This window comes from Coenobita brevimanus, chromosome 1, assembly GCF_032717465.1.
Source record: "Coenobita brevimanus isolate Jiangsu-jjx chromosome 1, ASM3271746v2, whole genome shotgun sequence".
Classification (NCBI taxonomy): Eukaryota; Metazoa; Arthropoda; class Malacostraca; order Decapoda; family Coenobitidae; genus Coenobita; species Coenobita brevimanus.
Window position 1 is genome coordinate 10,758,825 of NC_136954.1, and position 12,120 is coordinate 10,770,944.

The following is a 12,120-nucleotide window of genomic DNA, read 5'->3' on the forward strand; positions in this document are numbered from 1 at the left end:
GGGGGTGACAGGACTTTTGATGCTGATTCTACATCCCCGTGTTTGCTGAATATATTACCTATCTTCATCAAGCACACTGATAATCAAGGTAATACAACACAGTCAAGGTCGTATATCATCTTAAACTCTCATAAGTCGTAACCAAGGTCCGCTCTTCAAATCTAAGGTGGTAATTCGATGTTTGAATACACGAGCAGCAGTTTGCAGTGACACTTACTCGTCCACTCTAGAGTAACTTCGAACCATCAACAACATGTCATAGGTGTATAAGGCCACGACTAGCTTTCGGACTGAGGTAAGGGTGATTAGTAACCATGACATTCGAATGCAGTACATGAATATACCTCTGTTTACTCTAACCAATCCTAAAATTGTCATCTTTCCATTTTCCATGCTGAGCTGTAACAATGCATGAACACTAGAATAAGACCCTAGTCACGAAGATGTGCTATGAAAAGGATGTAGAACCGTAGCCTTGACTTTTTCTGTCACTAAGCTACGAGAAATGGGCTGCAAAAGGACGAAAATCTGAGCCAGGTTAGAGTAAAAACAGTATAACCCTAGCACAGCCGGGAAATTCTGCTATACACTTTTTACTCTAACTTGGCCTAAAATTGATGTCTGGAATTGTAATGACATTTGAACACTAGAATATGATGCTAGTCACGACAAAGCACTATAGAAAAAAAAAAAAAAAAAAAAAGATGTAAAGCCGTAATACCGTCTTTTCTGCAATCGAGCTACGCGCAATAAGCTTCAAAAGAACAAAAATCTGGACCAAGTTAATGCAAAAGTACTACAGTAGATAATACTCAGCTGGGAAATTTTGCCAGTAGATTATACACTGACGCCAAAAGACTTCGCTCGGCAACAATAGCAATACTTTTATTCATTATACTTATCGACAAGCAGCAGTCTCATCCAAACAACTGAAAAAGAAAATAAATTCCCAAATCTACCCTGCCCTCCAATAACGATAATATATTCCAAATTAGTAATCACCTTTACGATTCAATATTTGAAAATCCCAAAGCAGTTCTTAAGAAATCCTTTTTACCTCCCCCCCAAAAAAAGCAAGACGATCACATTAACCTACAAAGTTTCTCAATAAGAAGATGAAGAAGAAGAAAATGGAAGTAACCATTAGCAATTTTAGTAACTCACCACATGACAAGCTACTGCTGGACCTGGTGATTTCAACGCCTTTCATATAAATAGCACTTTGAAGTTAAGACTTGGTGTAGTAGGCCTCCCCCGTAAAAGAGTGTCAAACACCTTGGGCGAAGATGAACACAACCTAATCTTTGCAAATAGCAACCTGGTGATTTCAACGCCCTTCATATAGTGAGCACTTCAAAGTGAAGGTAGTAAGGCCCCCCTAGGAGAGTGAGAAACTCGTTGGCGAAGTTGTAAGCAACCACATGCTAGCAGAGCAAAAATGGTAGAACCCAAACTACTTTCCATTGACCTCTGGGAGATCTCAGAAACTACTGGCCCCAGTGGGTCCATAGTCATTTCGGACCTGCTCCCCAACCTTGGTTATGTCCAAAATTAAAGTCTGTACCTTTGGCAGTTTCTGAGAATCCACGGAATGAACTATAATATATATTTTTTTTTATGTAACTAAAAAAACAGTACTCGGAACTGGATGATATATAGTTATATGAAGCTGCCAGCTGGGGGACTCAGATGGCCAAGTATGATGGCCGTAGCTTTGAAATTGAGCGAATATGAGCAATTTACTTCTCCCTAAGAGAGAATAATAATAAAAGAAAACAGAAGTTGCCATAAACAATTTCAATAACTCACCAGGTGACAAGGTCATCCAATTTCATCCTCAGTTTGACTGCAGGGGTCGATTTATTCCCCAATGTCCCAACATTATAGCTATCGCTGGACTTGGTGATTTCAACGCCCTTCATATAGTGTGCACTTTGAAGTGAAGAGTAGTACAGGTCCCCCCCTTGAAGAGTGTCAAACACAGTAGGCGAAAGTGAAAGCAACAGAATCTACACAGGGGAAAAATGGCAGACCCAAAACTACTTTCCACTGATCACTGACGATCTCATATAATACTTGCCCAAATGGGCCCATAGTCTTTTCAGACCTGTTCCCCGACCTTGGCTAAGTCCCCCCAAAATTTCAAATTTGTATCTTTAGCGGTTGCCGGGAATCCACAAATATACTTTTTTTTTTTTTTCTAGGTTCTTGGATGTAACTGGAAAACCAGTACTGGGAACTGGATGATACTGGGTCATACGAAGCTGCCAGCTGGGGGAATCAGATGGCCAAGAATGATGGCCATAGCTTTGAAACTGAGCGAACAGGAGCAATTTACTTCTTTGTAAGAACGAATAATAACTAGAAAATGGAAATTGCCATTAGCAATTTTAGTAACTCACCATGTGACAAGTTATCATTGCACCTGGTGATTTCAGTACCCTTCATATAGTGATTATTTTGAAACGAAGAGCTGGAGTAGTAGGGCCTTCTAGGAGGCAATCTCAGAAACTACTAGCCCAAATGGGCTACTCCCCGACCTTAGTACGCTATGTCCCACAAAAATTTTATGGCTGAACCTTTAATGGTTTCTAAGAATCCGCGAATAGACTATTTATACAGGTTTTTGGATATAACTGGACAACCAGTACTAGGAACTGGATGATATTTGTTCATACGAAGCTGCCAGCTGGGGGAATCGGATGGCAAAGAATTATGGTCGTAGCTTTGAAACTGAGTGAATATGAGAAATTTACTTCTTAAGAATAATAATAATAATAATAATAATAATAATAATAATAATAATAATACTGGTAATAATAATAATAATAATAATAATAATAATAATAATAATAATAACTAAAAAATGGAAATTGCCAGTAGCAATTTCCATAACTCACTACATTACATGGTCATCCATTTTCTTCCTCAGTTCAACTGCAGGGGCCGATTTATTCCTCAATACCTATAACTGAAGCTGGTGATTTAAACAGGCTTCATAAAGTATTCCCTTTGAAGTGATGGTATTATGGCCCCCCTAGAAGAGTGTCAAACAGGCTGTGACCTCGAATTTTGGGTCAAGGTCATTTATAATTGGTACCCAAACATATCAAGTTCTTTAAATGTACCATGTTTGGTGCTTGTAGCTCAATTCTATCTTGGTAAATAAATCGTGCACTCAATGACCCCAAACTACCTTCCACTGACCCCTGAGTGATCTCACAAACTACCTGCCCAAATGGGCCCTTTGTCATTTCAGACCTGCTCCCCAAGCTTGTCTATGTCCTACAAAAATTTCAAGTCTGTACCTTTAGCGGTTTCTGTGAATCCGCGAATAGACTATTTTTATAGGTTTTTGGCTGTAACTGGAGACCCAGTACTGGGAACTGGATGATATTGGGTCATAAGATGCCGCCAGATGGGAGACTCAGATGGCCACGTATGATGGCCGTGACTTTGAAACTGAGCAATTACGAGCAATTTACTTTTTCAGTAAAAAAAAAAATAATAATAATGATAGGAATAATAATACTGACAAGATCAATGTAACTCACCATGTGTGGTGAATAATAATAATAATAATAATAATAATAATAATATTGACTGAACAATATAACTCACACTGGTGTGGTGAGCTATAATAATTAGATAACGAGCAGAAACTTCACCGACAATCAACACCAAGCATTTGTTCTTTACTTCCACATACTCTCATTTCTCTCAGAATGTCTGATGCCTTCCTTGTCACCATACTGGTATGAAATACAATTTTGCCTTGTAAGACGTACCACTGTCACGGCAAAAATGCAAGTCTAAATCAGGGAGGAGGAAAAAAAACTTCCATTCCCACAGCCTGCAAGGAAATAGCGAAACTTTGAGTAATAATAATCATTAATTCATTCATTAATCATCTAATCCTCTGTTGCCACATGAGGAACGTAGCAGCCTGGAGCTAGGCTAGTTGGTCCTAACATTTAAGATGAGAGTGACCTACCTCACTCATCCCTGAGTGGCGTTACATGGGCAATAAATCCCAACCACCCTTGAACCTGTAGAGGCTCAATCCGATTGGAGCGTCTTAATTACCCACTAAACTACCAGGCGCCATAATTTAGTTTTATGGTTACCACCCAGCGTAGTAAATGGTTTCTTGGTGTACAGGGAACCATTTGGCTTGCCACTCAGTGTACAGTCACCCATAGGCAGAAGGAAAAGGAAAGAATGACGGAAAGAAAACAAAAGGAGGAGTGTAGAGTCACCCGTAGGCAGAATGGGAAGGGAAAGAATGAAGTAAACGACAGAAGAAGAACAAAGGAAAGATGAAAGAAGTGAGGAAAAGGCAGCCACCCGAGAGCAGCAATATATTGTGTGAGTGGATGGTTAGTGCCCCCACCTAGCACTAATAATAATAATAATAATAATAATAATAATAATAATAATAATAATAATAACAACAACAAAATATACTCAGTGGCCTGAGCTGTACATCAGACCCTATCCACTCATACACTCCTCCTTCTATTCATCAGTGGCCTGAGCTGTACATCAGACTCTAACCACTCATACAGTCCTCCTCCTATTCATCAGTGGCCTCAGCTGTACATCAGACCCAATCCACTCATATATTCTTCCTTCTATTCATCAGTGGCCTGAGCTGTACATCAGACCCTATCCACTCATACAGTCCTCCTCCTATTCATCAGTGGCCTCAGCTGTACATCAGACCCAATCCACTCATATATTCTTCCTTCTATTCATCAGTGGCCTGAGCTGTACATCAGACTCTATCCACTCATACAGTCCTCCTTCATTTCATCAGTGGCCTCAGCTGTACATCAGACTCTATCCACTCATACGCTGATGACTCCGTCCGCCTCTCGACGCGTCCATCTCAGCAATTACTTCAATGAGCAGGATGTGGCTACGGCACACGTAATATCCGACTTGCCTCATATATCTGATTGGAGTAATCTTGTTTTGAATGCATCAAAAACTCAGTTCTTGCATCTTTCAACCCGTCAAAATCTTCCGCACGAGTATCCTCTAATTTTTAACAGTAATTTAATTTGTATCATCTCTGAACATAATTGGGGTTTTATTCTCTCGGGATTTATCTTGGAAAGATCATATTGCCTCATGAAAACTTTGCATCCAAGAGACTGGGCGTGCTAAGCATACTCCATGCCTTCTTTACCCTGCTCAGTTGTTGACTTTATATTCGGGTTTTATTCGCCCCTGTGTACAGTACAACACTTACGTGTTGGGAGGTTCCCCATATACAGTTCTTCTTAACAAATTGGAGTCAAAGGCTTTCCATCTTACTTACTCTCCTCCTCTTACTGGCTCACTTCAACCTCTAACTCTTCGCTGCACATTTGCAAATCTATTTTCCATTGCTGCTTCAATGGTCGCTGCGTCTCCGATATGTCTGCCTGCATCCCTCCACCACTACAGGGGGCTCGAAGCGCCTGTCAAACAGCAAACTCTGGTCCCATTTCTGTCCGAATCTCTAATGCAAGAGTTAACTGTTACTTCCAGTTCTTCATGTATGCAACAGGCCAGCTCTAGAACTGTCTTCCTCTGTCTATGTTTCCTACTGTCTATGACCTCCAGTCTTTTAAATGCAGTGTGTCCAGGCATCTAAAAATGAACGGATCTTGAATTTGGCTATCATCTTGTTCTTATTTTTTCTTGGAGGTAACAATCTTGCGGGGTCTCTAACCTTTGGTTCTTTCTTCCTTATGTTAAAAAAAAATTGTACTGTAAATAAACTAAATCAACACCACTGCCTACAGGGAAATATCGACACTTTATTATTAATAATAATAATAATAATAACAATAAAAATAACCGCGTACTCACCGAGATATAGCCGTCGCCAGCGCCCAGAAGTAATAATAATAATAATAATAATAATAATAATAATAATAATGATAATGATAATAATAATAACCGGGTACTCACCGAGATATAGCCGTGGCCAGCGCCCGGGAACAATAATAATAATAATAATAATAATAATAATAATAATAATAACCGGGTACTCACCGAGATATAGCCGTGGCCAGCGCCCGGGAATAATAATAATAATAATAGTAATAATAATAATAATAATAATAAGCGGGTACTCACCGAGATATAGCCGTGGCCAGCGCCCGGGATTAATAATAATAATAATAATAATAATAATAATAACTGGGTACTCACCGAGATATAGCCGTGGCCAGCGCCCGGGAATAATAATAATAATAATAATAATAATAATAATAAGCGGGTACTCACCGAGATATAGCCGTGGCCAGCGCCCGGGAACAGCTTTGGATCCAGTGTAGACCATGTCCTGAGGAAGTCCCTGACGAAGGGGCTGGACGTGTCCACTATACGGAACCCGGTGATGTTGACGGCACCGTATTCCTTCACGTCACGCTCCCACCTCTCGTCCATCACCTGAGTGGATGGTTATACGTGTGAGTGACAGATGGAAAAATGAAGCACATGAGTTAAAGTGAGAGAGATACATGCCAAGTTCATTAGTGAGGTGAAGGAAATGACGAGAGAGAGAGAGAGAGAGAGAGAGAGAGAGAGAGAGAGAGAGAGAGAGAGAGAGAGAGAGAATCAGCCAAATTTAAAAAAAGCATGGACTAAGAAAAAAACAATATAAGAAAAAGATGAGAAAAACGCCTGGCAATGAAGAAAAGAAAGGTAATAAAATGAAAGATATAGAGGACAAAAATGAGAAAAGACAGACAAAGATAAGAATGATGAATTGATAAAAGGACAACGCAAAACAATGAGAAAGAGAGAGAGACAGAGCACGAGACTATGGGAGAGAAAAGAAAGAAAGGAGAAAGAAGAAAAGAAATCAGAATGAGGAGAAGAAACACAGAGAACATGAGACATGAAATAAGAATACGATGATGACGATGAAGACGATAACGAGGAGGAGGAGGAGGAGGAGGAGGAAACGTGAAAGTGTGAAAGTTAAAAGGAGGCGCGAGAGGATTAAAGATGTAGAGACCATTATAGCAGACATCAGAAGGAAGCCTCTCTCTCTCTCTCTCTCTCTCTCTCTCTCTCTCTCTAAATCCAACCCTCCCCCCCAAAAAAAAAAGGTGAAAGAAACTAATTATAGGCAATTACTTAAACAAACATCGCTCTCCTAATTAAAACTAGGGGTCATTGACTGCAACGGACGTACATATGGAGGGACAGACAGATGGAGGGACGGACAGATGAAGGGACGGACAGATGGAGGGACGGACAGATGGAGGGACGGACAGATGGATACATAGATGGAGGGACGGACAGAGGGATGGATAGATGGAAGGACGGATAGAGGGATGGATAGATGGAGGAACGGACTGAGGGATGGATAGATGGAGGGACGGACAGAGGGATGGATAGATGGAGGGACGGACTGAGGGATGGATAGATGGAGTGACGGACAGAGGGATGGATAGATGGAAGGACGGATAGAGGGATGGATAGATGGAGGGACGGACTGAGGGATGGATGGATGTGCAGACGGACAGATGTAACAAACAGATGTAACAGTTGGACGGACAGACGAAGGGACGGACAGAGGGACACAGGAATGCACATACAGACAGACACCCTTCACTCTGTCTCTGTTGTGTCAATTATTTATTTGGGTTGTCCATCTACTTTCTGTTTTACAATGGACGTGACCTGGCTCTATCCATTTTTGTTTTTAAGCCGGAGTTAATTATATCATGTATTTTACGAGGTGCTACCCAAAAGTTCCCACAATTTGAATAAAGAAGGAAAAAAGCTTTGGTCAAGTCCTAATCACCACTGCCCCCTTCAAAGTAGTATTCTTGGGCGTTCAGACACCGATCCCGGTGTTTCTACCATGATCAGAATGCATTCCAGAAGTCCTTGAGCATCAGCTTGTTCAGCACTGTCTGCGATTTTCACCTGGTTCTCCTCAATGGTGTCAAATCTTAGTCCTTTCAGCTGGATTTTCACTTTCAGAATGAGGAAAACATCACAGGAGGCCAAATCTGGTGAATACGGAGGGTGGGGGAGAACCCATTTTTTTTTTTTATATATGTATGCCAAAAACTGATGAACAACACGGCCTGTCTGCATGAGCGCATTTTCATGGTGAAACACCCATTTGATTGTACACCACTTGTTACGATGTTTTTGCCTCACATCGCCAGACAAAATGTGTTGGCAAGTTCCATGCGATTGGCTAATAATGTCAAAAACATCATGGCTTCCGCGATCTTCGAGGATCGTTGCACTAACTTTGGCCACACTGTCAGGAGCTGAACTGGTAGAAGGGCGACCAAAACGTGCACCATCATCTGTTAACGTTTCTCCATTTTTAAAACGCCTAAACCAGTTATAGGTTTGTGTAACCCCCAAAGCACTGTCGTCAAATGTTTGTTTTACCATTTTATGGGTTTCTGCCATTCTACTCCCGAGTTTCACACAAAACTTGATGCACATACACTGCTTTTTCACATCCTCCATTTTTTAGTTCACAAAACTTGCAAACTAACCCAAACACAATGATAAAAGCACACAAACATTCAGTAAATGCATCCACTCTGCACAGTGCCACTTTACACAGAAACAAAGGGTGCATGCACCGCCACCCAGCATCCACACACCATATGACAAGCAGTTTCTGCCGTTTTAAAATTTCGGAAACTTCTGGGTAGTACTCGTAGTCTGCTATCTTATCCAAAAAGTTCTCTTTTTGAGTCTCCAAGTGACATTTAACAACCCTTTACATTCCATTTAAGCACTCAAATTTATATACTTGGGATTAAATAAAAGGCAAAATATAATTTTTCTACTGAATTTACCACTCTCTTAACTGCACTGCTTGTGCGTGACTTTGGGAAGGAAAGACACACTTATGAATGCTCCCTTTAAATATTCGTAAACCCTTATCTTCCTCTGAAGGTGACGGGAAGGATAAATAAATAAATAAATAAACAAATATGGCACTAGTCTGAAAGTGGTTAGCAGTTTTCTACTAACTGAAGAGGGAAGACTTTGAGATTCAAATACAGTTTGAGCAAAGTTAGGTGGTTGTAGATGGCATCCAAGAGGAGGATTGGCGAAAAAATAAACAGAAAGATTTGGATGATGCTGTTAAAATGAGTCGAATATCCTCAGAAAAGTCAGCAAAATTTTTATTACTCAAGACAAGAAAGAGGGAAGAATGACAGTGCCTGTAAATGAATTTAACTGTCCATCTGTCAAGACTGAGCTTGGATTGCCAGATGGATCATCTAAAGATCAAACTTTTTGTGCTTGGGTTGCACTGAACTCTTTAAGATGATGAGAGCCATTGGGTCACACAGAGGACGTAACATCAGTGTCTGCCTGATGTAAGAGACAATATCCATAGATACTGGTAAGAGAGAGATGTGCATCGAGAGATCGTCCGTTTGTGAGATGATGTTAAAATATTGAGACCAGGTCTGGGGCCCAAAAAGGGAGGTGGTCAAGACAGGGTTAGTGAGAAAGGAAGACGTATGAGGACGGACTAGGAAGCCGAAGAACAGGAAGGGTAGATGGAGGACGGAGTGGAGGCAAATAAGGTTCAGAAGTTACTATGTAAGATGAACATGTGGACAGAGTTGTGGAAGTAAGGGCCTGTGAGGCGGAAACTGGCGTAGTTAAGTGGAACAAAACAGATGAGATGAGTAGAGGTTGGGAAATGGTAGGAAGAGCCAGAGAAGTATCAGGAAGAGATACCAGGGTCGTCATCAGGGTCAAATCATCAGAAGAACCGGGGTAGGGGGACCTTGAGTCAATTTCCACAATCATAGATGGTAAGGAAAAGGCTCAACATAACTGTTGGCAGAGAAAGGATCGCTGGGTGGAACCCGGAGTCTAGAGGTCCAGCAAACTACCCATGCAGGGACCAAGTTCCAAGTAAGCATTCCCTGCCCTACCCAAGAAGGGATAGCAACACAACGTGAGAGTGGAGAGTCTCTCCGCACAATGCTTGGCCAATGACCGAGAGTCCTGCCACAAAGCAACAGCATCCACGGATCCGAAGCTGTAGCTTAGTAGCAGTTCCGCCTATGCAGAGGTCCACACACCGGGATGGTGACGAACGATCATGGTCCCCACAACTGGCCAGACCAACAGCACACAGGTACACCCTAATCCTTACTGCTGTAACATGCTAACGGCCAATAGTGAATATTCTGACGAATGCGGAAAATTCCACTCTATATAAAGCCGAAGATGGAATAGAGGGGATATGAGTATAAGAAAACGGCCTTGCAAAATTAGTTGAGGCAGCGACGGGGACCTAAGGAGAGGGGAAAGGGCAGCATAGAGTGGAGACGCATATGCGGCGTCCACCCAGCAACCAAACCTCTACACACTGTGGAGCCCATTAAGGTACCCTGCTATACTCCCCCACACATCGCCTCATTTTACGTCTTCGAAGTCACCCCCCACGACGACAACGATCAAGGAAATGGGGGGACAGCCATCAGTAGCTACAGGGAGGAGAAAACTTAGTAACCCAGATGACGGGAGAGTAGTTTCTCCCTCTCCGCTCCCCCTCCCCCATCACCACCACCACCTGGTGCTGAGAGAGGAGGGACAAATATTAGATTTTAAATATCGTAGAGACAGCCCTTTTGATGAGTCCATTTTAATGCCGTCAAAATTAAAAGTTTGCTTATCTTAATTAAATCATACGGTTAATTTATTTGTCCCGCCCAGGACCACCCCAGTATTTTATTTTCTAATTTACCTTTAATTAGTGTTAGGTGGAGTGCTCCGCGGCATTCACTAACCCAATTTATTAACATTTTTCTATACACTTCATGTCGATACGTTTTCAATAAACTTTTGCTACCTTCAGACGATTTTTTCAGCTCCGTAGAGACCTTCCAACTACAGGAGTCAGAAACTTCATTAACCTGCGACGTACATGAGTGTAGGTACAAAAACACCTGAGAAGCACGAAATGTTTAATTCATCAAGTCGGCTTTGCTAAGAACACAAATATCACCTTTGTTTGACCACAGAGAAGAGATTAATTTCGTTCTTGCTATCGCAGTACAGTTTTTTTTAGTTTTTGTTGACTGTTTTGTTTTGTTTTTAGATTACTCTGCCATTGTTTAAGGAGGGGGGGGGGCTATGCATGTGATAAGATTTTTTTTTTTTTTGTACTACGATTGTAGATACATTTAATTCTCCCCCCCCCCTCTCTCTCTCTCTCTCTCTCTCTCTCTCTCTCTCTCTCTCTCGCTCGCTCGCTCGCTCGCTCTCTCTCCAACCATTACCTACATCATATACTGTACTGATTCCATGGCACTGATTAATAGTATCTGATCCCTTCACTACGATGACATTTTGAATACTGTTTTTGCCACTTTCAGATAAGGCTGGAGAGGGATGCCTTCACGTGGTGACACCGATATAACTGGGTGGCTTCGCTGCCTGCTTATACAAACGTCCCTCAGTTCCCTCCCTATCTCCGGAAAGGCTGCAGGATTGGGACAACTTCAGCCTGAAGTAAACTGTGTTCACATATCAGAAGAACCTTGTGATACTGCTACTGTTACTACCACCACTACCGCTACCACTACCACTACTTTTACTACTACTACTACTACTACTACTACTACTACTACTACTACCACAACCGGTGGTACTACTGCTACTATTACTGCTACTACTACTACAACTACAACAACCACCATTACCACCACCACCGTTACTACTACTACTACTACCACTACTACTGCTACTGCTACTACTACTACAACTACTACTACTAGTACCACAACCGGTGGTACTACTACTATTATTAATGCTACAACTACTACAACTACAACCACCACCACTACCACCATCACCGGTGCTACTACTTTTTTTTTTTTTTCTCACAGAACGGAAGAAGGAAAAACAAATGGGTAAAAAAAAAATAATCCATACACCAGATTACTGGTGTCCTCTGTTCATAAAATATCTGTAACAGTTAGACTTGTACAGTTGTAGGTTGAAATTTGGAGGAAAACAACTCTGGGGAAGCGAGTTCCAGAGAGATGCAGTTCGGGGAATGAAGGAATTCTGATAGGCAGAAGTTCTGCAATATGGTTGAGTGAC

General features: G+C 41.5%; 1 protein-coding gene across 1 annotated transcript in view; it reads right to left on the minus strand.

The window, feature by feature from the left end:
* Window positions 1-12,120, minus strand: part of LOC145414087 (glutamate receptor 1-like) — a 234,664-nt gene that overhangs the window by 175,018 nt on the left and 47,526 nt on the right. Inside the window, exon 5 of the mRNA XM_080283682.1 lies at window positions 6,283-6,447. Coding sequence (XP_080139808.1) covers window positions 6,283-6,447 — 165 coding nt within the window. The remainder of the gene's footprint in view (window positions 1-6,282; window positions 6,448-12,120) is intronic.